The 26,934-nt window shown below is 39.7% G+C and overlaps 6 protein-coding genes across 11 annotated transcripts; 3 read left to right on the top strand and 3 right to left on the bottom strand.

The window, feature by feature from the left end:
• Positions 1–1,456: 1,456 nt before the first annotated feature.
• On the bottom strand, positions 1,457–2,986 carry LOC129586281 (60S ribosomal protein L44-like). Its single transcript, XM_055479406.1, has 5 exons — positions 2,829–2,986; positions 2,655–2,766; positions 2,197–2,264; positions 1,789–1,905; positions 1,457–1,563 (listed from the first exon to the last, which is right to left on the bottom strand). The coding sequence occupies exons 1-5, from the start codon at positions 2,829–2,831 to the stop codon at positions 1,543–1,545; spliced, it is 321 nt and encodes a 106-aa protein (XP_055335381.1). The 5' UTR covers positions 2,832–2,986; the 3' UTR covers positions 1,457–1,542.
• A 496-nt stretch (positions 2,987–3,482) lies between these two features.
• LOC129586208 (glutamic acid-rich protein-like) lies at positions 3,483–6,273 on the top strand. The gene is made up of 4 exons (XM_055479278.1): positions 3,483–3,643; positions 3,737–3,924; positions 5,431–5,591; positions 5,722–6,273. The coding sequence occupies exons 2-4, from the start codon at positions 3,826–3,828 to the stop codon at positions 5,771–5,773; spliced, it is 312 nt and encodes a 103-aa protein (XP_055335253.1). The 5' UTR covers positions 3,483–3,643; positions 3,737–3,825; the 3' UTR covers positions 5,774–6,273.
• Positions 6,274–7,200: 927 nt separating this feature from the next.
• On the bottom strand, positions 7,201–8,211 carry LOC129586394 (uncharacterized). 2 transcript variants are annotated; one of them, XM_055479619.1, is made up of 2 exons: positions 7,970–8,211; positions 7,201–7,830 (listed from the first exon to the last, which is right to left on the bottom strand). In XM_055479619.1, the coding sequence occupies exon 2, from the start codon at positions 7,771–7,773 to the stop codon at positions 7,270–7,272; it is 504 nt and encodes a 167-aa protein (XP_055335594.1). In that variant the 5' UTR covers positions 7,774–7,830; positions 7,970–8,211; the 3' UTR covers positions 7,201–7,269. The 2 variants fall into 2 exon arrangements, with proteins under 2 accessions (XP_055335594.1, XP_055335593.1); XM_055479618.1 differs by having other exon boundaries at positions 7,201–7,779; positions 7,970–8,209.
• A 360-nt stretch (positions 8,212–8,571) lies between these two features.
• Positions 8,572–10,384, top strand: LOC129586396 (vesicle transport protein SFT2B-like). Its single transcript, XM_055479621.1, has 3 exons — positions 8,572–8,888; positions 9,181–9,333; positions 9,573–10,384. The coding sequence occupies exon 3, from the start codon at positions 9,589–9,591 to the stop codon at positions 10,078–10,080; it is 492 nt and encodes a 163-aa protein (XP_055335596.1). The 5' UTR covers positions 8,572–8,888; positions 9,181–9,333; positions 9,573–9,588; the 3' UTR covers positions 10,081–10,384.
• A 145-nt stretch (positions 10,385–10,529) lies between these two features.
• On the top strand, positions 10,530–12,160 carry LOC129586395 (vesicle transport protein SFT2B-like). The gene has a single exon (XM_055479620.1). It carries the CDS (start codon positions 11,402–11,404, stop codon positions 11,900–11,902), a length of 501 nt encoding a protein of 166 aa, XP_055335595.1. The 5' UTR covers positions 10,530–11,401; the 3' UTR covers positions 11,903–12,160.
• On the bottom strand, positions 12,038–25,796 carry LOC129586393 (protein king tubby 1-like). 5 transcript variants are annotated; one of them, XM_055479614.1, is made up of 13 exons: positions 25,171–25,796; positions 24,937–25,035; positions 20,252–20,338; positions 16,576–16,768; positions 14,951–15,088; positions 14,509–14,666; positions 14,086–14,316; positions 13,472–13,587; positions 13,240–13,357; positions 13,064–13,162; positions 12,905–12,992; positions 12,681–12,764; positions 12,038–12,617 (listed from the first exon to the last, which is right to left on the bottom strand). In XM_055479614.1, the coding sequence occupies exons 3-13, from the start codon at positions 20,294–20,296 to the stop codon at positions 12,484–12,486; spliced, it is 1,404 nt and encodes a 467-aa protein (XP_055335589.1). In that variant the 5' UTR covers positions 20,297–20,338; positions 24,937–25,035; positions 25,171–25,796; the 3' UTR covers positions 12,038–12,483. The 5 variants fall into 5 exon arrangements, with proteins under 5 accessions (XP_055335589.1, XP_055335588.1, XP_055335590.1 ...); XM_055479613.1 differs by having other exon boundaries at positions 25,241–25,796; XM_055479615.1 differs by having other exon boundaries at positions 20,252–20,334; positions 25,241–25,796.
• Between the last annotated feature and the right edge of the window lie 1,138 nt (positions 25,797–26,934).

The following is a 26,934-nucleotide window of genomic DNA, read 5'->3' as shown; positions in this document are numbered from 1 at the left end:
TGGTGCAGCCCATCAACCTCATCTTCAGATATCTTCAGCAGAAAGAGCGCGTGCAGATTTGGCTGTATGATAACACTAAGATGCGCATCGAAGGAGTTATCATCGGGTTCGACGAGTATATGAACCTCGTACTGGATCAAGCCGAAGAATACTATTTGAAATCAAAAACAAAGAGACCTATTGGAAGAATCCTTCTGAAAGGCGATAACATCACGTTAATTCATGGAATACAGAAAAGCGAGCGGTCTGAGAAAATGGAAGATTAAGCCATGGTGTGAACGAACTGTACAGGATTGGATCTCCTATGGAACAGTACTAGTACTATCAACAGGGTCTGTGAATGCGTCTTCGCGGCATTCCGGAATTAATGGGAGCCTGTTGTCCGATTAGTCGCTGTTCTTGTTTCGCTTTTACACGTTTGTCTCCGTTTCAGATGCGGTAAAACTTGGTTTTTTGGTACTGTATTTCCCGGGTTCTTTTAGAATGCACTTAACCATCAGCACTCTCCGTGCATTGTTGTGAACTTATTTTTTGTTAGTTTCACTTTAGTACGAAACTGCTAACTGTGACACGTACAAAATCTTTCATAAACAGTAAAAATCAAAACGTAGTCTCATGTTTGGAAATAACATATCCGTCACATAGAAGCGGCTCGTATTCGCTGAAGCACATTTACAATTAGGCCTTGTCCCGAATTCAAAGCGAATCTCGCTATGGTACGGCTGCTCAACCGCACGAGGTGGCTGTATGCAGTGGCCACGAAGCCACCTCGCGAGGTGGAGTTGCTGTATCGCAACGAGATTCGCTTTGAATTCGGGACGAGGCCTTAGTATCCTGTCGGCTGTTCCCTGTGTTTGAATTAGGATTGAAATTCAAACACTTTTGGGGAGAATTTGAAATGAAAACTTGAAAATAATTACTTTTAATAATATTTCTCGTGTTTTTTGTTTTTAGTATTTTTTTTGTTTTTTAGTAAGGAAATTAACACAAATGTTCAAATTTTGCTAACTTCTTTCATTTGACCACTTCGAATTGTCCCTTGACTCACTGCCTCTCGCCTGCAGATAAATTGAAATAAAATTTTAATTGTTAAAAATGACTAATTCTTTTCATCCCAAACACACAAGCCTCATTCGAAATTATTTTCTTTTTTAATGTTATGTGAGAGTGCCCTCTTACGGGCTCGGCTGCACGAAACAAATCAGATCAATCAAATTATGATTTATGTGAGATGCACTGTAGTTTCATTCAACTCGTTCTGACACATATGATCAAGGAGGGTCTTTTACTACCTAAAATCCAAACTCTTTCGGGCATTGTCGCAAACCTCAACAAAAGCATCGTTTGAACTACGTAGGATGTGAGTAATGTTTGGAACGAGCTTCGAACTGCGCTTAGGCGAAATCTGGATGCTATTTCAAACCGGACAACCACCAAAACATGAAATGCAAGACAGCCGGCGTGCGCAGTTTTATTAATTCATTTGTCTACAACAGGTACCCAGGACAACCAAAAAAATATCCGCAAATGAGAGGCAACAAATTAAAACTGGATGACTTGTCCCTGCAAAATAAACCTCGTTTCAGAATTAACGATAAGTAGCAATACTTAAGCCAGAACCAGCATAACAGTTAGGAAAGTAAGCATGTACAAAATTTACAGAACAGCAAAGAGTTCCGTTATAATAAACCGAATTACTTATAATTAATACCAGGCAGTTGCTGCCATGAGTGCCATCCATAAAATGTACTATTAAAAAAATACAATGAACCAAGTAGTCACGCTTACCTTTCTTTTCTTGTCGCCACCCAATTCGAAATGCTTACAACGTTTAATGGCCAACTGCTTCCTCATTTTACATTCGCTGCATTCCATTTTAAGGACAATTTTCTTCGTTGTTTTTGCCTGTGGTGATAGATATATTCAGTTTCATACCACATAATTAATAACAAACCTTCACATAAAAAGTGCTACCAACAAGGCAGCAACTTTTCTCTAACACTGACTAACAACTAATCATGATTAATGGAATTAAAAATCTGATAACAATAACCGCTCAACAAACAATTCCATACATTTTTCGTGCTAAAGATACCCGAACTTGCCTTAGAAGTTAGAACTAACTGCGGTTAAAATCACCAATCAGCTACACAAAAAAAAACGGACGAAGCCAGGAATTTCGCAAGAACTACGCACCTTTTTCCTTAAAATGGGTTTTGTCTGACCACCATAACCTCTCTGCTTGCGGTTATACCGGCGACGGCCTGCAATCACAATCTATGTACAAACAGAACTAAATACATGAACGGACTAATAAAGAAAATCCTACTGCCGACGTCAAATGAAAATTGCAAATTGACACCGTCACACCGACTACGACAAATTTGATTAAAACAATCATTAATAATGTACGAATTATGATTGGAAAACGTGAAAAAGTTATTTGAAACTTTAGTAGCCACTACCCATAAGGCCACAGAGAAATCAAGTACGACCAGAAACAATGAATCTGAATAAAAAAGAATTTTGACGTAGCATCATATAATTGCAGTCAACTGCATGGAACTTCAGAGGTCTACGACCGTAGAGGAAATGTTTCACAGAAGTAAACGCCCGAACATTCAGAAACATAACATGGTGCGCTTCAATCTTACCTTGAGAGTACTCGGATTCCTTGCCTCTCTTATACTGCGTCACTTTGTGTAAAGTGTGCTTCTTGCATTTCTTCCCCTTGCAGAATGTTCTGCGGGTCTTTGGGATATTCACCTGAGAATACAAGTCGTTTCAATGCAAACTGAAGTTATCAATCACGAATGTACGATACTTACCATTTTTATAGTGGATCAATTACCAAACAGCATCCACCGAAAAAAGACTTCAGAAATAAACTATCCCAATTGCTCCCAAAGCGGCGCGGGGGTTCTCTAAAATTCCAGATATCACTTCGGAGATAGCGCAAAAGGCAAAAAACTTGTTTGTGCAAATGTGCAGCCGTCCGGACTATCAGGAGACCAGCACGCGTTGAGTAAAAATTAAATGCACCGTATTTTGCAGTGTCCTTGTAAACGTTATGGATATTATTTGCTGTAGCAGCAGCTTACAGGGAATGCTCCGTATACAGCAAGGTATTCGTACGAGGACGAATACGCCTTACATCGAAAGCATTAACCAATCATTTAACAGCAAATATCGCAAAATGCTCTCTTTATTGTACGCACGGACAAACAGCAACTCTTAAGTTACGCTTTGTTATTTCTCATAGCCGTACTTTTTACGATGTGAACAATGGTACATACTATATTTCCCTGTAATGTTGTACGATTATTCATCGGTAAAAATTTGCAATTTCTCTCGCCGCAACTAGCCGGTGGTGGGCCGTCTGTGTTTGATACTGTGCACCATGATTGGCTGTATGAGGAATGAAATAAATAACCAGAGAAATAATTATTGATTGACAACGCCAGTATATGACTACTATCGAACAACTGAGCGGGTCCATATAGTGCAGCACGTAATAACACCGCTTGGCTATCGAACATTTCAAGCAAGAAAAGCTGGTTATAGTGAATTTGTGTGGAACATTGCTCGTAGTACCAACGGTTTACTACGCATATACCCTTCATAGAACACTACGTTGAGTACGGTAAGTGCACGCCGCATAACGCTGCTTTACTCTTGCAGACTGTATAGTGGCTTTCGAACGCATACCATACTCGTGTTCTGCTTGCTTGTGCAGTTGAAACCTTGCAACACTACTTGCAAGCAAAGCCCGACGACTTACGCCGTTTCAGACCTTAACGGTTGATTTTTATTCCTTTTCCCAAAATGAGTACCGCGGATGCTGTACCTACCCCCGATGTGGACTCCAAAGATGTTAAAGAGACAAAAGAAAAGCGTGGTGAGAAGCGGTCAGCAGACACCGAGGTAAGTGCCGTAAGTCCTTACTTTCCACCGCGAGCTGCGCTAATAAGAACGACCGGAAAAACATACTTCGGTTTCTTTTTACTTGTTTCTATGGATCAGTCGTAAGATAAGATGCTTCGTATAAGAAAAGAAGGAATTTCGGGAATTGTGAAATTTCCGCGTGTCAGAGGAATTACGAGGCTGCGAGCGGCTTCGATGTTGGTAAAAGCTAGCGGCTTTCTAAGTTGATATATCGGTAAATTGCCATTGTAGTCATGTAGACTCGAAGAGTGCTGATTGGATGGGGGGTGGAGCCCTAACACTGCCGCTTTACTGGGATACGATGCCAGTGCGCTGTTTTGTTAGACGCGATTGAGATAGAGTGCGGAAAAAATTGTTACTGTAGTGTGCTCTGTACAGTGTAGCCTTGCACATATCGTGACATATTATGATATTGCTGTAAATGTGTAATATAACTGTAAACCTCTGGTCCTCTTATAATAATTTTTATATATAATAATATTATGAATATCGTTTTGTACCATTAGTTTTATGTTTTTTTTAGCTTTTACCGTTAAATTTGAAGATGAAAAGTTTTGGCAACTTCAGCTTCCACGTTCCACGACCGGCTTTTGCGGCCGTGTCCCGAAGCCGCACGCATACGATAAGATCTCTTCTGAATGGGCGCCGTAATTCATTTACGTGCGCCTATTGTACTGCATATGTCAGTGGGATTTGCACAAGCCTGAACGTTCACGGAAATTTTGATATAATTATATGTTTACCTTTTTAAAAAAGAACTTCATAATCAGTACTGAACTATTTTCCAATAACCTAAAATTTGCGCTCGGCTTTCACCCAATGAAACATGGAAAACGAATTGTCATTGACGGTGTTTTTGAGCGGCCATGAATGAGACATCAGTCTGGGCGGTGTGAACTGAACACGGAACACCGTATTATTTGTGCGCTCTGGGATTGGGTAGGAAAAGCGTGAAGGGTGGGACTTCTTCTCATATTATACCGCGCATTGGATAGTGTTTAAGCGAATAGAGCTGAGCCAGTTCGGGTTTATTCCACGGCTCCGCCTCCTTAGGTTATAACATGCCGTTTGCACACGGCTCGCGGATGACGTTTTGTGATCTATAATATTAATCTAGAAACTTTCGAAATTCATACTGTTGAAATTATTTTTATCGTTAAAAAAATTACTGTTTAAATCAGAACAACAAGCGTAGTGGATTTTACTGTTAAATTTCGATGTGGTAGTCTCAGAATGTCACATGTACTTACTGCCGGCGGTGCAGTGTAAGGCGTCTATCGATTGTTGACTGCTCCAGATGGCAAACTGGAGAGGACAAACTTTGTGAGTTTGACACGTACGCTTTACCATGTAAAAATTTCGAAAAATCACCAAAAGCGCAAAATTATTAACATAGGCCTTTGTCATGCCGGCTGCAGGCGCACTGAATTGATTTTGAAAAGTGAGTACACTCTCAGTAAATGGCATTTTGGTTATCATTGTTAGACAAACGGCAAAGAAGAGCAAAATAAAAAACTTCAAAAAGGCACAGAAAACGGAGATGATTATGAAGAAGAGGAGGACGAGGATGTAAACGAGGACGAAGAGGATGATGAAGACGAACCGGAAGAGGAGGAACCTGAAGGAGAAGATGACGATGAAGAAGAGTACGGTGCAATTTTGCAGTTTGTACATTTCAGTTGGAATTTTTTATTATGTTATGTTTTTTTAATGTTCATTATGTTGCAGTACCAGATCAGTGCCCTGTTTGTCATCTTAAAAATTGTCGTTTTCTAGTGATACAAATGACGTTCCTGAAGACGACGATGAAGAGGAAGATGAGGAATAATTGGGAATTCACCAAAAAGCTTCTATCGTGCAATTCTCCAGTCCTCTCCATATCCGTGTTCTTGTTCCATCCAGCTGTTTTACATGATATAGAAACAAGCCCATTTCCAAACCGAAGCAAGACAGTTCTCTGTTTAACAAGAATTTTAACACTGTGCTCCACCTGTTTCTCTTTTTGGTTGTGAACAGTTGGCGGCGATTTCGTTTATTTCTCATGAGTAATTTTTAGCGGTGTGTATTCAGACAAACGGACAAGTAAAATTGGTGTATGTGTACTTACTGAAGTTTTCTCGGGAAAATGGTTGTTTGGCCGGTTTTTCGGCCGTACCGAAGAATCAGTTGTATCTCCGAACATTCTGCTGCTTTGCGATCCAAATACAGCAATTTTGTTTTCTTTTTGTATTTTCGTTTTAAACCCGCGCTGTGGTATTCTTGGTTGAACTTGTATGGAGTTTTTGGTTGAACGTTTAATTTATTGCACAAAAAATGTGAGTTACTGCAGCTGTGTTGCCTCGAATGGAATGCTGAGAAAAGATTCACAAAAGTCAACCGTTGCCATTAAATAATACGAAATTATTTCCTGAATCCTTGAAGATCTTATATATTATGTACAACAGTAAGTACTAAGTAATATAACTGAACTCTCACTCGTATAGTTCGGTTTTCTCTGAAAACTAGCCGGAAAAGGTCAAATCTAGCTTGCAGAAACAGTAAGTAGTACTACTAAGTACTAGAGTGGTACTTTATTTTTTACGGAATATGGACTATGATGGATAACAATATTTTAATCAAAAGTATTTATTCCGTCTTAAATTCTTACCGTAGAGGCGTAGACTCTAAAAGCACGGTGCGAGTAATGCGCATTGTATAGTACTGTAATAAAGGATAATTTTTTTCGCGGTATTAAAGGGGTGTTATTCAGATTGCGATACAACACCCTCAACAAGTTTCTTATAAAAGTGAAAGATTTGCACTAAATCCACAGCCGAGTACGGATTGTTGCATAAATACTCGATTAAAAATTTAAATAAATGTGCTATTATTTTATGTGCTATGGACATTGTAGTACTATTATTTTCAGTTTGTGCGATAGTTTGTTACTTTGTTAGAATAATGTTTATTCTTTGCCGGGCTTGAAATAAAAGAAATATAGATACCGTATCTAAGATACGTAATACTATGCACAATTGAACATACTGCACTGTACATAATATACTGTAATAAATTAGTAATAATTCTTTTTGTCGGATATTGCACGCATTGCGTTGCAAATTTGTAATGTAAATTACTTAAGACTCAAGTGTATAATTTAAATTAACATCACACTTTTGTACGACGTACTCTTAAAATTCGGTCTACTCTTCAGCAGCGATTGCGAACGAATAACTTCTGTTCAATAACTCTCTTAAGGTCTTCTAAACTCCGCGATAACATGCACAGAATTTAATTGAATCGGGAGTAGTCGTACAGGAAATAAAACCAAACCCAACGAGAAGATCACATTTTTGACAGCGTTCCATGTGCAATATAAACCGCAGCAGCTCCGGTGAGAACTACGAACAACTCGCTGTTAATGGAAGGGCCCGAGTAAGGATATCGAATGGAGTGATCTAAAGTGGCCAAGGCTTTAGCACCGGTATTTCCTTTGCGAACCAGCTGATAGCCGTCTTCATCATAAACTTTAATAGCAATGCCGGAAGAAGCAAAGTTCTTGGTTTCGTCGCTGATACTGATTTGATATATATATTTCTTTGGATTCTCCTCATTACGGGCTGCAGCATAGAGTTTTCCGTTGTATTCGGCGTACAGAGGAAACGACGAGGGCACTCCGCCTTTGCAGGTGAGCTCAAGATCCGCAACTACAGTGGTGTGCTGGCTGACGGTAGAGTCCGCCACGGACTGCACTTTGCCTTTCACTTCGGCGCCACTGCAAGTTGCCCGAACGGATGCCGCAGACAACACGACTCCGAGAAAAAGGACGGTAGGGAGGTTCCCGAACATTGTGTTCTGCAATTTTTGTAATAGCGTCAAACCTTGTAATGCGACCAAACGTTCGAGCTGCAATCAAATTCGTACATGCGGTAAGTATATTTTTTCAGATTTCATTTCCGCTATTTAGGCCTTGTAAAACGGGAAGCGTTTCAACTATCAACCTATTCAACTAGGATACGGCTACCATTCTTGCACTATAACTTACCCTCGATGATAAAATTTGGACAGTTCCCAAGTGCTCGAACACCTTCAGAAAGAATGTGCGTATAACGTATTCGAGAGTTAAAAAACTCTTCGGTTAACGGTTAGTTTAACTTTTTCAAGCGGTAAAACTGTAAAACAAATTAATTCCAAAATATTTTTAACAACTACTTTAACACTGTGTAAGCACTAAGCACTGAGCAGTAAGCAGCACGCGCGTGTTGTCGGTGTTTTACAACAGTCTGCGGTGACGATTTGTGGACGATTGCCGCGTTGGAGTTTTCGTAGTCAAAACAGGGAACTCATTTTCTCAGCTGTAACCGTTTCCGGTTAGCGAACAAAGAGTACCCTGCTCGGAAGTCGTCATCGGTCATCCTATGAATATGTTTCATGGCAGAATCTATTAATTGCAACATATGGCGTCGTATTCATGTTTTGCTTAAAACGGAATTAATAAGTAAGATGTCCGGTCGGATGTCGGATGTACTAGTAGGCTAGTAGTAGCGTACGTCGGATTCCTTCTACGAGAACAGTGTGGAGAACATCCGCGACCTGTTACCTGGACTCACCTTGATGCCTTTGACGTGAGAGCCGACCGTCTGATTACTCATTTCACTGATTTGCAGGATTTTTGGAATTTGGTCGCAAAATTAGTAGTAACTGCTCAAGTTCTAACAATTTAAAACTTTAATTCAACTGCAGAATTTCGAAGTCGTAGAATTGTACAGATTTACATTATACGATTGTTGCTTAATAATATTGTATGAAATTTTACTGTTTGCACGGCGAAGTATTGTTGTTAAATTTGTGAAGATGTAAAGATGGACAGGTGATCATCTGGTGATGCAGATGCTTTTAACTTTTGTGACGTTGTGATACGTGAATCTGGAAGAGGCAGCCTCAGTCAGGAAGACAAACATTTTGTGAGTTTATTCTCATTTATATCGCGACCCGCGAGCGTTTCTATAAACTCCAAAATATTATGCGTATGCAGCGCGAACTTGGTTAAAACGTGACGGCATAATTGGAACTAATCATCTGTTTTTCCAGTCTTTGGTTAATGTCAGTGCCAGTCTTGCCACATACCTAAACAGAAACTTGCTCTAGACAATCTAATCGGTCTACCCGTAGTGGGTCTAACTCTCAGTTACTCTCTGGTCATATTTTCCCACAAATTTCACAAGTTCATCAGTCATCCTTGTTTTCTTTTCCCAGGCGCAGGCACACAGACTGTGTTGCATCCTTCTCCAGTCTTGACAAGGCTGTTGAGTGTTGCAGTTGTGCCATCTCTTCCTTCTAGCAACGTGAACATTCGTTAGCTATTTGGACCCCACATTCAAATTCGAAGGATTGGCAAGAGTTTCAGAGGTAGTGTGCTATCTACTATTACGATTAATAAATGACACATATTAGGTTAACCAGTTCATGACTTCATGATTACAACGTTTTCGCTAAATCACATGCTTAGAGTTACTCACTGTTACTGCAGACATATTTCGAGTGAGGGCTGTCCCTAAATTTTAAATTCACACCATATTCTGTTAACATTTGAAGTGGTTTCATCGATTTTCTTCATACACTGACAGTCACCTGTTGCCGTCGCTTAGGTTCCCTCCGAAGCAGATGGTAAACATGGATAAACTGCGTCGTCACTTGAGTGGAGATGTGGAAGAGAACCGTGGCATCGTGGATGAGCTGTGGGATGCCACGAGTTTATCGTGGGAAACACGCATCAAAGGCTTTATTGGCTGTTTCGTGCTCGGCGTGGTCTTGTCCATTCTCGGTTCGTGTTTCCTATGGATTCCTGGTGGTGGTCTCACCCTGTTCGCTGTGTTTTACACCTTCGGAAATCTCCTGAGCCTGGGGAGTACGTGCTTTCTGATGGGCCCTATTAATCAGATCAAAAAGATGTTCAACGAAACCCGGTGGATTGCCACACTGGTTATGATTGTATGCTTTGCGCTCACGCTGATGGCGGCACTCTGGTGGCATAATGCTGCCTTGGCGCTCATCTTCTGTGTTCTCCAGTTCCTGGCCATGACTTGGTATTCCATTTCCTATATTCCCTACGCACGAAACGCCGTCAAAGGATGCCTATCTGCCTGCATCAACTAAAATTAACGGTTAGTTGATAAGTAGATGCTGTCGATTTTTTCTGTATTTAATTATTAATTAACTTCTGTCTTTTATATCCAAAAGCTCACCTCTTCAGCTCCGTTTTGCATGTTTTTGATGGAATTTTGGTTAATCAGTGTCAACGCTTTGTGGTTGTTTTAATGCGACTCAGTGTTAAATCACGACTGCGTTTTGAAGGCAGCTTCTGTAGATTACTTAAGTTAAAATAGAACACAGATGTTAATGTGTCAGTATAAAAACTCATGTCAAAGATTGAAAAATGCCCTTATAAAGCTGATCTTGGCTTGCAAAAGCATAACTTCTTTTTGAGTGCATTGCAGTATTTTATGATCAATAATAACGTTATTCTCGTAGTGAATTGCTGATTGCAGAAGTTGAGCTTAATGATTACTTACAGTCAGATGTTTTGGAATCGAGTAATCAGAATGGGCGAACGACTTTAACAGCAGTAATGAAACACGTTGATTAAAAATAAACGCACTTCTTTTGTTGAATGGACATACCTAAAAGGGCTTCAGTGCATGCCTAAATACAAAATCATTAGATGGCCTTTTATTGCTGCAGAACTTTTTTTTGGCTGTACCCTTAGGCTTGATGGAACCAATATTTGACGCGTGATTGTATCGTATTTTAACGAACGGTATAACGATGTAGCACATGGTATGGAATTACCTTTACTGTTCGCAAGACTGGTTTTCCAGACTAACTTAAACATGTGTAACCACGTAGTATATTGCTTATTGTGATTTGCCTTCAAACGGAAAGCGGAATCTATTGGGCATAGTTCGGCGCGATGTGTATCGTTGGTGCTGCTGTTGTTTTCCGACGCACAAGTTATGCCTCAGTGGAAAATAGAATTTTGAGTTCTTTTTATTTGTAAATGTTTATTTGTTTCTTTTTTATTTGTTTCTGGAAATGAGTAATTGGATACAATATATTGATAGTCTTATGATAGGATGCTCTGGCAAGTGAGATAAGCAAAGCTAGTATTAGCTAGGTGCCCATAGTACATTAAATAAAACTGAAAATCTACTTAAAAATTCAGGAATTGGTATCCTTGGTTTTTAAATTACACAAATTCGTTTGCGAGCTCGCTAAACTTGAAGCTTTCGAATGATTCTTCTTTGCATGCTTGATACTCGTATTATGCCACACTTTGGAGTAAAAAAAAACTATCTTTTCCGACACCGACGTGAGTGATGTTGTATATTTTGTACTTATTATACAGTCAACTTGTACTGTAACTTTCCTCAGTTTCCTGTTAGCGAAGTTTGCACCAAATACTGTGTCATATATATAAATGCCCATAAACATGGACAAATTACGACGACATCTCGGTGGGGGGAATTCCGATGATCAGCAAGGGATCGTCGATGAACTCTGGGAATCTACTTCGTTATCATGGGGCACACGCATCAAGGGGTTTATTGCTTGTTTTGTGCTTGGAGTTGTCCTGTCCATCTTGGGATCGGCCTTCTTATGGATACCTGGTAAAGGACTCGCATTATTTGCTATATTCTATACCCTGGGCAATCTGCTCAGCATCGGGAGCACATTTTTTCTGATGGGTCCAGTGAAACAGCTGAAAAGCATGTTTGCGGAAACGCGCTGGTTGGCGGCATGTGTTATGATTTTGTTTTTTGTTTTGACCCTAATGGCCGCACTGTGGTGGAAAGCGGCTCTGGCAGCACTGATTTTCTGCGCTTGCCAATTCTTGGCTATGACGTGGTACTCCATTTCTTACATTCCGTATGCCAGGAATGCTGTGAAAGGTGCTATGACTTCCTGTATGGGCGTCTAAACCCTAAAGCACTTCGCGTTCTACCTAGAGATTTTAGTTTTGCATGTTATTTACTGATTTATTGTGAGGCGTTTGATTGTGATTATATTTTCGTTTTCGACAGTGTTTGTAAGCATTCGCGAAATGGTGTTTGCGTAGTTTTTCATTCGCAGAACTAGTAAACCAGAATAATCTCACTGGACGGGTTTAGTGTTTTAAGAAAAATCAAAACACGGTTGTACAGAGTAAGCATAGCAAATACTAATAAAAAAGCACCGGTTTTGACCAAAAATTATCATTGAGATCAAGATGTAAAAGAGAACGTCCGAGAAAACTGCTGCTAATACAGATAACAAATTCAAATCATAACCGCTGAACTTTCACCGTGGTTCGCGTATGGATCAGGGATCCATATAAAGAGGGGGAATTGATGCAGATGATATTTTCAGGCAAACTGCCGTTTTTCCGCTTTGGCGAGTTAATCACGAGATTTCATGAAAGAAATCCATAGCGAGATCCTTTGGGTAAAAGTATTCAGGTAAAGCAGATGTTAAAAAATAAGGGAATGCAAAGTATAAAATCTTCCGTGAATTAAAGGGCACTCATTCGCAGGCCAATTTCCCATCGAAACTGCTAAGCGCAATGGCAAAGGCTTGAAGGGCACACATGGGATAGCAGTAATCCATCGTAAACACATCCTCCGCGACACGCCCAAATTGCATGACAATGTATTCGACTGCATAATATCCGACAGAAATTAAAATGATGTAGGACGCCAGTACATATGCAGAACTCTTACCGTCATTATCAGGCACAATCTGAAAATTCTTTACGGATGCTTGAGTGACTCTTCCATGGAAATTCAAAACGTATGATTGGGTTTCTGCAGTGAAAATGGTTACAGCAGTTTCACGAAGATGAAATTTGATTCACAGCAGTCTTTTCATGTGCATTTTTCAATGTGCATTAACACTTTTCAATAAAAACTTATCGTTGTTCATTGTACTGTAGTTCAGACTATACCTTCGTTCCACACAGGAGTTTTATTATGCAGGCAAATTATGTTTTCAACTTTGTGATTTCTCCAGCGCTCCACAATACCGTCTTCTTCCTAGAGACAAAACGTAGTTTGTTAATCGGTTGGTATTATTTCGATTTTCTACCTTTAACAAGAATACTTACGCTAGTGCTACGAAAATCAACGTATTCATTTTCATAATTAAGCCCCGGCAACAGCACCGTCATCTTTCTGGGGCCTTTGAAACCAAGAACATTTGTTTCCTGTTAAACAGAGAGAGTATACAGATGCATTAATATAGTTTCACGAGAAAGAGACAGAGCCAGCTTTGATAATTTACATAAATGATGCCCGCCAGTTCCTTTCTCTGTGCCCCCTCGAAACTTCCCAGGACACCGCCTTTTTTAGGATTATCTCCACTGTCAAACACAGTGAAATGGGTTCCAAGCAAATTCGATCTACAACAACACAAACACTTTCTTATCCCTGAGGAATCAGCAACATTGATGTAAGTACTAAATATACATAATGCACTGCGCGGGTGGTGTTTAATATAGCGCTCGCTTCCGTACCGAAGCTTGCCGACGAAAGATTCTCCGCCTCGAGTGAGATTGGTTGGGTCCGTTGAGATAAGATAATTAGAGGTTGCGCTCTTTTTCCTCTTTCTCCCGGCCAGCAAAAAGATTGGCTGGAATAAGGAAATTCAGTTTACTGTGCCAGATGTCTGTGAGCGAGTACTCAAATTTGCATAGCATTAGCGGCTCGCCCTTCAAAGAACGCATGTATTTTCACATTTAACGATAAGGAATGGAACGTCTTGTACATACATAATTTACATAGCCTCTTGTGCTAGAAAGCTGCACACTTTGTACCTACGAGAGGAGCATCTAACCCTATACATATTTATGAAAAAAAACAGAAACGATTCTTTTCCGAGGAGAGATAAATATTATATTAGGCAAATAAATACGTATGTAGCATACTGTATTTCATACGCACGTATCTAGCATAGGCACGTACTCTATTTCATTTAGAGTATTTATCTTACTTACTCTACTTATTTACATCTACATTGTGTTCTACAAACATTTAATCGTCCTCGTATAAACTACAAATGAAAACATGTCATGCCCTAATAATATTAAAACTACATTTTTAAAAACGAGGAAAGAATGCAAATTCACACCTTTTTCGTTTCGTCACGTTCAAGATGAAGATAGTAAGTGGGGAACAAACCCCGATCCATGCCTTTCCTGTCTCGCGTGATGCGGCATCGCACGGTTATTCCCTGTGGAGCAGGTTTAACCGAAAATGCTTCCGGATGTTCCGCCACATCAGCCGCATCAAAGGGAAAGTTTGGATCACTTGCGGAATCCAGATCTTGTAGCGCTGGATTATTGTGGCCAGATAACAAATCCTACAGCCCAATGCCAATAAATAATCCTGTACACACGTATTTTATTCGAACTTAAGTAGGCAGTTTACGACTTCCGCCCCATTAAACCAGATGGTTACGTATACGTTGCACTGCATTGCCATTGCAGTCAGTTAGCACTGTTACTGCTTCGACAAAGGAAAAAATCAATCTTGACCTTGCTAAATTACTTACCACATTTGGAGTGCTAGAAGTATTGCCGTTTATTGGGCGGCCAAGACTATTAGGGGGAATTCTTTCCATGGGAATAATGGGAGTCGTCTCGGTTCCAGCTGCCTCGAAATCCATCAGTGGGGCAAAGGTCATCTCCGTATCGGTTCGACTGACCTCCTCTGATGATTTATTGCACATTAAGAATTCCATTTAATTCAGGCAAATTGTATTAATGCTGAATTCTATTGCATTCTGTACACTTCCAGTGTTTCAAATCATGAAAAGTAACAATTACTCAAATAAGGTAATAATTCTCTAATAGCGGTAAATTGGTAACTGTTGGATAACTGATCTCAAAGAGGTATGCCGACGTGGTGCAAACCGCAAAGAGAAAGCTAGAATATTACAATCATACGCTATTGGCTACCATACTGGAATAGACAGTATCATGAATACCACTAACCTCGTTCTGAGAGAAAATTGTGGGAAACACTTGAAGTGATCTGGTGTGTAGTGGCGCTAGGAGTAACCTCCACCGTTGCCGGGCTGATGGAGAAACCATCCGGACCATTCACAGCAAACTGCAGCGGGCCATCATAGCCTGCAATCGTTTCTTTGCTTTCACTCTTGTTGTAAAAACAAATTGTGCTTCCTGGCCTAATCCTTCACATTTACAAGATGAACTGCTTCTGCGCCTGGAGTTGACTGCGCGGGTTACGCAATTTGCATAAATACTAAGACGCGAATGGCACGGCTCGGTGCAGAGCAAGCGGGATGGCGTGTGCAGCTGTGGCACCCAATTGTAAATGTTTCCACTAGGATAATGATACAGAGTACTTCGGCGCCCTGCGTATATCGGCAAAGCGAGTGCAAAAAAACCACAATTACGATCGATATTGCAACAGCTCTGAATTCTCCCCAGATGGAAGAACGATAGGTTGAAGTAGAAAAGAAGTTTGGAGCATACAACCAACTAAAAGCCGGGGATCAAATTGCGGTTAAAAAATATTTGAGCCACTTCTTTCTCTCGTTTCACTGGATAAATTCGATTACGCATGCGCTGTGGATATACATGTACGCATTAACGGTCGACCAAATCTAATTTTGTTAGACCGTAGCCTTTCATTTAAGAGAAAGTGAAAAAATCGATTTGATTTTACAACAAAGATGGGCAAAAAGCTAAAAACTTTGATCGATAAAACGCTTCTTTATTACCGTTATAAACAAATCATAATTTACCGCAAGTTAGAAATGCTGCGCAACTGGATTGGTGGAGCCGTAGAAGTACTGCTTCGATGTAAATACGTTTACTACAAACATTATTATTATCAGGTTATTATCAATTTATTATTAGCCGGGCCTCTGGAAATGCACATTCTGATGATAATGTATGGTGCAATACTGCATATGCTGCAACCTGTACAGTGTGCAGTGATGTCCAGAACTATACAGAGAAAAAATGAAGGCATTCAAAAAACATGCCGCTTTTTATTCTGTTTTTCGAGCTATATTATTTTTCGACTGTTCTAATTTTCCTAATTGCCATATATAATAATTATCCAGGGAACTGTCAGCTTTCAACTGCACTGGGCTTCGACGAGTACTTAACAGTTGCTCGAACTTTGTTACAGACCTCCGATACCAGACCATGCCGAAACTGCACTTATTATTGTATTGTATTGTACATACTTACTGTAAAGTGTACACCTATTGTACTTGGCACTTGCCATACGTATAGAATTTGTAGTGCTATATTGTAAGTTTTGCTCAACATCTTGTTTTGTTTGTTAAACTTTTTGTGTAATAGCCCGTTCACATGACAATGAGCCGGCGGTAGCAAAACTAATTATGTTTATTTATTTCAGAATTAAAGCTTAAACGTGTAATTTTTGTGACGGTAACCAGCCTGGAAAAGTGCGGTTACGTAAACTCTTTGATATCGGTTTGAAACAAAAGTTTTCCAGAATTTTTAATTGCACCCTCTTTTCAGTTACCTTTGTGCGCTAGTATTTTGGTAGAAATGTCAATTGACGTACGGATACTACAGTATAGTAAAACCAAAAAGTAACATAAGTTCGCAGGCCTTACCGTGAAGCGGTGTTACGACCGAGCTACTGGCAGACGACACGTCCATCAGCGGTTTGGATTCTTCTCGATTTTTTGTTTTTGCCGTCTGTGGTCGGCTGTAAACGTACTGATTTGTAGCAGGTTCGGTATTTTGACGAAGGCCGCCAGCCCGCGCTTGTCTCTTCTGCTTTTGTTTTTGTTCCGCCAGTTGCCGCTAAAACAAATAAATTTGTTATTCAGAATTTAGTGGCACGTAATTTTAAAACTCAGAATCATTCGTACTATGTATTTAACGGGATTTCATCCGTCAAAATCTTACTGATAAGCTATTATCAATAGCTAACAAAAATATAGGCACGATGGCATTGCTTCGCAATGCGAAAAATTTGATTAACTGGTTCCCTTGAATCTGATTAGCGATTCAAATACCATATTTGACATAAAACTGCCACGCCTCGACTTTTGTGATAGTTTTGATGAATAATATTATTATGTACAGTATCTAACTATGTAGTTAGCTTATATTGCACGTCTTCAACTTCTACAGTATTAATATTGCAAGGGTCCACCGTCCAAGATAAGCAAATCTGGATCATGATCATACATGAGAAAGAAAGTTTGCGTTAGCTTGCACTCATTGAACTCGTAAAATGTTTTTGTGAAACGCAGAGATTAGAGAACTTGCTGCAGTGAGCTTCGGTAGTTAGATGCGCCATTTTGGTGCATTTACCTTCGAAATGCAAATTTTTCTTACGTTCGGTACGTGATATGACTTAATACGTACTCGTATCCGATCAACTTAATTTTCAATCTGCAGCATCAGCGGTGCAAAACAAAATCCTGCAGTTGAGTAGCTTCTGAATAGTCATGGCTATATTTCGCAACTCGCAATCCCTTGGGAACCCTGTTGAGCTCCCGAGAGGGTGAAATGTAATATAAAATACAAACATATCGCACATATTGGCCACATATTTATATAAACATGGTCGCTAATATGAATCATACAGCTTTCGCATTTTCTCATTCAGAAATTTTCGTTGCGTCCACTATTCTGAAGTGGCGGCATCTGCGCGAAAGTGTGCGTTCCGGCAGATTTCAGATATCGCAACGTTTTCCTGAAACTGGGCCACATTCTTACTCGGAACAAAAGCAGAAAGAAGAGCGGCATCCTGCAGATTTGTACGGATGGCAAGGAAAGTCCAGATAGGCAATGCTGCACAGCAGCATGCACGTTCCGGTCCAGGGCGCAACTCTGGTCGGTTGCACGGCCTGACAAAGCGATCGCTCACACAATAAATCGTATTCTTCCCAAGTTAACGGTATCATGGGTACGAAACAAATCTCGCGCTAAATTCAGGTAAAATAGTCCGTATGCTGTAGTTTAGCACAGCATCATGGCCCGAAACGACACGCACTGCGAAGTATAGTAAGGTCAAGTAATCCGGCGCAACGATGTATCGCTGACAATGACTTGGAGATGTGATCCAGGATTAACAAAAAACGTTCAAAACAGCGTTTCAATCGTCGCATGTGTCATTTTTAAGCGTAAATGACAGTTGTCAGCGCCCATTTAAAGACATTACTTGACTCGGATGAGACCAAGTCAAACAAAATTTCGGCAAGAAAACTTTCCACAACAATCAATCTTATGTCTTGTATCTCCGGCTGCTGTACTACTTCCTCTTCCAATGATGAAACGCGTACAGATACGGTATATAGGAGGGATAAGAGAGAATATATAGCGGAAAAGGCAAGTGAAATTCAATGAAGCATAACCATCAAATTATCCCCTTTCGCTGATACTTGACGATGGCAGGCAGCAATTTATCGTGGATGAGTTTAGTGGGAATTCGGTAGACGTTATAAGGTTGCTCACCGCGAAATGGGACGTCACAGCAGGCCAAGAAGATCGTTCATTGTAACTAGTACGCACTCGCCATGACATAATGGGATACATGGCGAGTTGCTATTACTGCTGCGAATGTGTATATGTGTCTTCGTGAACCAAAACAGGACACTTTCAAGTAAAGCGTACTATACACTACACTTGCAATCGGACGGCTGCAGTGGGCAGACACCGTGTTCTTGGTGCAATCAAATTGGTAACAAATGATAATCAAGGGATTTGAATGACTGCAGCCTGGTCTGTCCAATTACGACAGCCACCATTCGTCAACGGATCAGCAAAAGTTAACGAGTGCTACGACGACAAATTATCCGTGCCCAGGCCAATGCGCAGAGTTACTAATAATAATGACTATCGTTCCGCCGCGTACTGTCACCTTACGTCATCATCAGCGACCGATACTGTATAACGTTCCTGAATCCCGCCGAATTAACTATTTACCGGTAGGCTAATTAAAAAAACGTCGTTCGCTTCCAGGTAAACAGCGAGCACATTAACGGAATTCTAACCGTAAGCTCGGGCGCATCCTATGCGATGCAAGATATGCGATCTACAAAGATTAACGCAGCAAGATATTAGGTTAAAAATTAAAACCACCTTGCAGAATCGTTTATCGAGAAGAACTTGCAGCTAAATCTCGATATTACACGCACGCAAGTACAGTACAGTATCGCATGTGTCTCCTACCAGCACCACGCAGTAGCACTGATTTCATAAACGGTTTCGGTTATGGGACTCAAGCAGCCCATAAAGCAACCGTGACATGAGTATCGCGACATGCGTATTATATGGCTACCACAGCAATCGATAGGGATAACTCCACTCCGCAAAAATCAATTTGCTCTTGTTCCTCAAAATTACGACCGTTGTGAGGGTAGCTCTTCATGCCACCATATTCGTAATCGCCATCCGATCGTAAAATAATGCGAATGGTAAATTTCAAATTGCGCGAATCGATCCAGTCTACGGCTACAGGCACACGTATCCGCTTCATGATCATGGCAGCGGCGCATCTACTCTGTATATCTGTAGACTACTTGTATGCATGATCATGATCCTGGAGCCGGCACAAAAGTAAACGTTTGTGCAGTTGCAAAATGTAGTAACTATAGTAAGTAACTACGAGGCTACGAGTACGAGTAAGCCACATAGAAGTTCTAGTTTGATGACCAATAATAGAGTGTAATAATATAGTGTTAGTAATATAGTATTATTAATAATACAGCTGAAGAGTTGTTTAATACTGAGAGAAAGATTTATTAAGCTTGAGTATAGGGGGGTTTCTTAGGTTGTATTACGTACGCGTACAATGTATGCCCCTATTTGCTTATAATCATTCAGTTTATTCTAACATAATGGGCACGGTTTTTTGGAAGAATGTTTATTAATCGACAATCTTGTTGCATCTTGATGATACGAGCCCCAAATGCTCGTGGAAGTCTTCAGAACGGTTTTGTGATCACGACTGTATGATCACAATCACGAGTGACGCTTTGCAAGCCATAATTAACGATCACATATGCGTTACGGTAAATATAAAAAATTCCAATAATGTTGCGTATTGTTCAAGTTGTGGGCAACAGCTTTGTTACGACGTATTTAACGAAGCCGTATATACCCTCAAGGCTATGTAAAATAAGAAATTTTAAATCTATATTGTGAGCTTGCAATTGTTGTTGAAAGCAATATAAGATGTTTAAGCGCTGCGGTAACAAATGTTTCCTCGTTGGCATACGATTGCTTTAAATCGCGAACGAACACCAGAAGACAATTGCAACTTAAAGAACCAACCTGAAAATCTAGACGATCTTGTCTTACGAATCCCTCAGCATCCATTTCCGGCCACTCTCCCAGTAAATGATGGATTCGGTCGTCTTCCTAAAAATAACACATGTAAACGTTTCTCGCATTGCAATATGTAATTCAAGCTTTTACAAATTTCAATTTAAAATTTTAATTACAAAAATATGTTTTTATATTATTGTCAGTATTTAAACTGGTATGCAGTATGCTTAACATGCTTATACTTCGCCATTCATCCATTGGTTTTCATTCTAAACCTACACAGCTAGACTAGTGTATTTATAGCGCTTACGTCTGCGATACCGCTAATCGTTTGCGTAGCATGCTGATGAGGAATATCCGCACTAACACTCATGGTAAACCATAAACAAAACAACAGTATGGACGTCCTGAATTTGAACTACTGTGCGCACATAAAGCAAAACATGAACGCAAAAATAAATAATCAGCTGAAAACGGTTTGTTCCATAATGTAATCCAGTGTCGCTGCTACCGCAGTTCAAAGGCAGTATTAATTTTGATAAAAGTCAGAAGCATATTTTTCAATTTTGTACAGCTAAGAGTTAATTTAAAACTCATGCACTGTGCAATGGAAAGTACATGGACGATGCCAAGTCGAAGGCAGTTTCTTTCGCAACAACAATTAGTAAAATCGTAACAATGATTTATTATGGTAACAATGGCCAGTACTTTGCAAACAAATACCGACTGTAAAAACGATAGGGATATTCATCTCAATTTTCCAACTTCAGCGAAAGTTCATAATCAATTATCTATGGTCTCTAGGAAACATCCGCCATCCCCAAAAATAAGGAAACTAATTGCTATGAATAGGTTGGTAGATAGACAAATTCCCCTCGTTTTCAAGCTACGAATTTATACTGCAAAGAAATATTCAACGGCTGGCCCTTTTGTGTCTTTTGCCGGATATGCATTACGCAGTTTCTCACGCCGAAATGCTAGTACTACCCTAACGATCACAAATACATACCTAATACTGCCCATAATCTGCCATAATATTATTGTTTTATTAATGATGCACTTATGGTTAGCTGGCGCGCATCACTACATGTACTAGTACAGTATTGTACTTCAATGGAACTGGGAAGCTCTACTGCATGCACAGACTCTAGTATACTGCGTAGAATTTGACCAGCCAGCAAACGTAAAACGGGTAGTTTAACGATTCTGGTTTATTTAAACGATTTTGAGTGCGCGTAATGCACGATCTGCAAATGCAGTACCTCCAGTTGGTGTAGAGTTTGTTTCAGTTTCAGCAGTTGGTAAGAATTGCATTAACGATATTTTGACACTAGATTTTTGCATTACTGTAAATTTGCTGCACGTGACCTATAATGCAAAAGGGGCGACAGAAACCAAGGTCACCCGTTGAACTATCAAGAGCGCTATTTTATATGAATAACTACAGAGAATATGACCATGGGGACCGTCTGCTGTCGCGATTGTTGAGGAGCTAGGCAAAAGGCTTCAGCAGCATACTGCAGAATCCCGCTCCCATAAATTTCTGCAGCAACGACTATCGCTGGAACGCGGCATCTGTACTCGGAACAGTGGGCGAATCGGATAAATTAAATGCGATTTTTCTGTTATAATTACTTGTTGGCTTACTCACATTATGTCCAAAAAAGTGTAATTATGCAGTATACTCAATAAAAGTGTAGAACTATGAATAATTACTCTGTACCACTTGTATATGTACAATACAGAGTGCACACTTCGTCACTTTGTGCCATATTGAATGCTTGAGTAAAACAGAATGGAAAAAATACAGAGTACACTCTGTACATCCATTTTAAACGTAAAATTTTCGATGCAACTTCCAATGGTTTTAGGTTTAACGCATGTATGTTTTTGCGTGCTGTTGTTTTCCTCGGGATCTGGTAATCTCACCTTTGCATGATAGTAAGGCGCTTCTTTTTTCACATAATTATCATATTTTGCTTCTAAAAACAACATAATTACTTTGTCATTTTTACATTGATATATCAGTTTGTATTGCATTTCCCGTAATATACAGCCCTGATCGAGACCCTGACCCATTGTTTTGCGTGCACCCAGCGCGTTTTGTTTGCAGTACGTACACATACAGATACAATTACTTTGTATTACCAAAGGTTACTAATTACTAAAATGCACAAAATATTAGCACAAAGTTAAAGAGCCAAGATAAAGAAATCATTATAAAAATAATACAACCAACAGTAATTTGTACCATACTTTATCAACAGTTGTTACTATCAAAATCACACAGTGGAGCGACAGGTAGCGTGGTACCGCAGGAGAACAACAAAAAGGGTCGCCCTGCAGGAGACCAACACTTCCAAATAGTTATATTTATACAAATTGCTTGGCAGATGCTTTGACCGCGTGGAGTAGTGCGTTATTAAAAAGTGTGCCAATAGCATATCCCGAGGAAAACACAAAAACTTTAATTAGTTGAACATGTAAGTACCGCTATAGGAGAACGGATGTGTCCGAATTCTGGCCTTTAACTAACGTCTAGAGTAGCTTATGTTTTTTCACAAGCTGTTTTATTTGAGTATTTATTTATTTCATTTGCACTAAAATCAGGGTAAGCTTCTGTTTGCATACATATTTGGTTCGTTCAAAGCGATTCTGAAATAACTCTGAACTGACCTTTAAATTTAACCCTGTGTTGTACCGCTCTTGCTGGCTTCTATTTTCTGTAAATCTGCAAAGTCAAAAAACAATATGCTCGGCTCATATTTTATGAAATGCAAAATATACCAGTATGGTATGATCATGTGCATTTCCTGCTGTTCTAGCATGGGACCATTATGGATGCATTCATCATGCATTTACGTAAAAAAATTTCAAAGGTTTTCCAGCTTTGTTTGCACGCGATGCTATACGATATATGTGGATTTGTACAAGTATTACTGGCGCGGAAAGGTTTATGCAACCATGTTCGTCCAGGACGATCGCATGCAACGGACCGACCAGACATGGAGGTCTCGTTAACCAGGTTGTCTACTGTCTGCACTTGAAGTAGGAATAGGAATAAATTAAAGGTTCCTCCATGGAGCGTATAGCATCGATCCCACAGCACAACGCAGTTCACGTGTAACAACTGCGATGTACTGTAGGCTATGTAATACGGTTACGGTAGACCATGAAGTGTTCCTTCCACATGTATGGTATACGTACTGAAGTACTTATTTGGGTTTGGAATTAGCACTAGCGGTAACGTAAACATGCACAATGTGTTACAGTAGCACTCGAGATACTGAAAGTCGAGCCGTGCATAGATCTGCATCATATCTGTTAAGTAATCCCAGGATCTACCCGATCGATGTTCCTACGTACAGCGTACACAAACCATCAACCAAAAAAGCACATCCGTAAGCACAGAGCCGCCGGTGGGCTCCGCGCTAACTGGAATTGATGAATTCTCACAACCAACCTGCAGTCTCTTTGGGATAGAATAGCAGTTTAGGCGCTTTAATTATATGGTACAATTTCCAGGCGGTTCGCGCTTATTATATGAGCTGCTCATCCTGCGGAGCGGATGTGTCGGCAGCTTGTTTATTAAGAATTATCATTTCGAAGAAGCAAATTTTCTAAGAAGTCGTCGCAATTTGAGAACACCGGTTCTTCCGCTAAAGAGTATTATTATTCAAGTATCTGCTAAAAGCAAATAAAAATTATAGTACAGTATTAATTCTCTTACGATCGAGCATTGCAAATAATAATATCGAAGCTCAACTATAACTTCTGTCGGCATAATGTTAAACTTGAGGGCATAAGAGAAGTATTCAGTAATTCACGTCGTCAATTCAATATACGAGTCTACTTGTTCTTGCTTTACAGATCCATCCTCAACTACCATCCGTTTTATTTCACCGAAAATATACTTAGTGTGAAATTCTCGGGTATCGGGTTTTAAGTGGTAACAAATGATAAGGTGAAACTCTTAATTTAATTTTCACTTATGGTTAGTACTCGTAATATACTTTGTACTCACGTTCTCAAGTTGTATTGAAACCATAGATCCTACGTTTTTGGAGCAGCCGGTTTGTCAAGTGTTAACTATCACAACTCATAAGCAAATAGACAGATTCTACCTATAGCCAAACCCGCAACTGAGTTTGATTGACCATTTCATTCGCAATAATAATGTGAGTAATTAAAATAATTATTGTAACGGAAACTTCAAAGATAAAATTCTTTGCGACTAATAGCATAATATGATTAGAGAACGGTGGAACGTTTGTTGTTTAGTCACTTCCGATAAACAGTATTCAAAAATTTTACTGAGTTTCAGCTCGTGTGTTCGCTTTATTTGTTCGAGCATGAAGAAATAACGACACTTTCATGAAGAAAGTTAAGAATGGAAATAGTGGTATTGAAAATAACAATTTGCTTTTACTTTACTGGCACCTGAACGGAGCTGATTTTGGAGTCGAAAGGAAAATTATGTTCAAAGATTAATAGCTGGATATGTGCGCAATAAATTTGCTATAGCAGCCAATAATATCGCGTTTTCTAATTAATGTCCCGTTATTTATTACTTACAATAAGCTGCGTAACGAGAAAAAATTGTGGAATTACTTACTTTAACTTTAGTGAAACGCATGTTCAGTACTTTGGAAATTAAACTAAAATTAATGTGATAATTACCGCATACTTACTATTTAAACCGGTTCTTGAAGGATACGGAAATTTCAGTTCCCGGCAGCGCCGAGAAACAATCTTCGAAGCTAATAAATACTGGGCTGCGGCTGAAATGTCTGTAATTATAATAAAAACATTTTGATATACGTAAGCACACACCGAAAACAATATCAGTAGTTAGCCTCTCTAATGGATTATACTAGCAAGTGTTATCCTCCTATGTTCTTACATCCTATTGTTCCTGTGCTTACTTCATATGCTGCATTAACGTTGTTACGAATCATTTTAACCGATGACGAACGAAGGCATAGAGCTTATTACCGTTTTCTTGAAGTGTCAACTCGGGAACACAAAAAATGGATATCTGCGCCACCTTCAGCGCAGTGCGCGTAATAAATAGTCTGTCTGGCGAATTTCCGTTAGAAATGTACCGTAGAAATTGCCAGTATACAGTGCTTGTATTCTAAAAACTCATTTTGACAAGTTCCTTGGATCTCGCGATTATAAGTCTTCGCAATCAGACCAGATAGTATTGACCAAACTCGGAAATTGTAGGGAACTGTGTCATCCGGCGCTGCACATGCATATACTGTATGCTGTCGTGGATGAACTGATGAGACACATACGGCATTCATCAATATAATGCGATAACTAGGTTCTGATGGTGTTTTCTAAAGCATTAGTGCTCTGGAAGAGATCTACAGCTTGTGCGCGCCGTTCCCTCAAGCCTTCTAGCTTTATACAGAGCATCCTGCAGCTCCAGTTCAGCCACAAAGCAGTGCAAACTGGCAGCTACTTACTTAAAGGTTGCGCACATCACGGTGCTGGAAACCGTAGGCATAGAAGTACAACAAAGCTGTGTTTATATATTACGCAGTTATACGTTTATGCTGATGGCGAGTGTCGGTCCCGGCATCTTCTCCTGCGTTATCCTTGGCCAGGAATGCGGCCTTACGGATCCGATTTACGCAGAGTCTAATCCTTGCTCTACAGCTGAGTGTGGTTAGTTAACTCTGTACAGACTTGCCAGCGACCTCGTGAAGCGAGAGTGGAGAACTGGGATTCAATCAATAACCAGCAGCAGCAGGTGCAAACCGGCAATCCTGAGCGGATGCAATTTTACCGATAGCTGAACGGCCTAAATGCTGACTGTATGCTTGCAGTGGAAAACACACCCATGCAAACAGACGTGATACTATACAAAATACAGAATTGCTCACATTAAACGTACAATATGAATATATAGCCATATAACCATAGACGACGATACCGACAAACTATGAAAAGAAAAAAGAATTCCCCAATCACAAAAGCACAAATGAATTTCACAAAACCTGAAGAATAATTTGAGATAAAGACAATAGATTTGTACACATGGCTGGTACTTGAAAACAAAAAGTAAACCACATAGTTTTTCCGCTACTACTTATATAATACATATAAGGTGTCTATATTTACTTCTTTAATTTGCGTTGCTTTTATTACATATCTACTGTAATTATTACTACTCCGCTTTGCAAAATGTTGTGTTGCTGTGCTTGCGTACCAAACGAAGTCAGTAAATATAAACTGCATCACAACAACAATAAATTTGTTATTGTGTCACGTTTCGGCAATAAAAAGTCGGAATCGCCGTTGAATTGAATGTTTACAACCTGGCTAACTCTGTTTTAGGTGTTGATTTAACACAAAAGAAATCTTTGCCGTGTTTGAATAAACGTTTATTTAAACTGACTGCTTATTTAAAATATGCAAGATTTCTTTAAAAATTTCGTGCAGACTACAAAACACTACATATTTGAAGAAATAAAATAAGATTGTGGTTTGTGGATGCTTTATACCTGTCTTGCATTACGGAATGCCGGGACACGAGATTCACAGCTGCCGGTCATGCACTTCGATTTACTCGTCTTATTTTTTGTACAGTTGCATTTGTAAGCAGTAATGCCAAAGCATCCCCTGGTAATACTAGTACCCCTGTTTCCTTTAATTCTAGCTTTATGATTATGCGAATG

The sequence above is a fragment of the Paramacrobiotus metropolitanus genome, unplaced genomic scaffold (assembly GCF_019649055.1).
Source record: "Paramacrobiotus metropolitanus isolate TYO unplaced genomic scaffold, Prichtersi_v1.0 Parri_scaffold0000020, whole genome shotgun sequence".
NCBI classification, from domain to species: domain Eukaryota; kingdom Metazoa; phylum Tardigrada; class Eutardigrada; order Parachela; family Macrobiotidae; genus Paramacrobiotus; species Paramacrobiotus metropolitanus.
Note: the sequence above shows the minus strand (reverse complement) of the source record. Positions and strands in the feature narration are given on the sequence as shown.

Coding starts and splice junctions, on each gene's coding strand:
- LOC129586396 (XM_055479621.1), top strand. CDS start 9,589: ATGGTAAACATGGATAAACTGCGTCGTCACTTGAGTGGAGATGTGGAA.
- LOC129586395 (XM_055479620.1), top strand. CDS start 11,402: ATGCCCATAAACATGGACAAATTACGACGACATCTCGGTGGGGGGAAT.
- LOC129586393 (XM_055479612.1), bottom strand. CDS start 20,618: ATGAGTGTTAGTGCGGATATTCCTCATCAGCATGCTACGCAAACGATT. Junction 13,358..13,471: donor TCTTTCGTCGGCAAGCTTCG/GTACGGAAGCGA, acceptor GTGTTGTTGTAG/ATCGAATTTGCTTGGAACCC. Junction 12,993..13,063: donor TTGATTTTCGTAGCACTAGC/GTAAGTATTCTT, acceptor TTTTGTCTCTAG/GAAGAAGACGGTATTGTGGA.
- LOC129586394 (XM_055479619.1), bottom strand. CDS start 7,773: ATGTTCGGGAACCTCCCTACCGTCCTTTTTCTCGGAGTCGTGTTGTCT.
- LOC129586208 (XM_055479278.1), top strand. CDS start 3,826: ATGAGTACCGCGGATGCTGTACCTACCCCCGATGTGGACTCCAAAGAT. Junction 3,925..5,430: donor AGCGGTCAGCAGACACCGAG/GTAAGTGCCGTA, acceptor TATCATTGTTAG/ACAAACGGCAAAGAAGAGCA. Junction 5,592..5,721: donor GAAGATGACGATGAAGAAGA/GTACGGTGCAAT, acceptor GTCGTTTTCTAG/TGATACAAATGACGTTCCTG.
- LOC129586281 (XM_055479406.1), bottom strand. Junction 2,265..2,654: donor GGAATCCGAGTACTCTCAAG/GTAAGATTGAAG, acceptor TTGTGATTGCAG/GCCGTCGCCGGTATAACCGC. Junction 1,906..2,196: donor AACCCATTTTAAGGAAAAAG/GTGCGTAGTTCT, acceptor CTATCACCACAG/GCAAAAACAACGAAGAAAAT.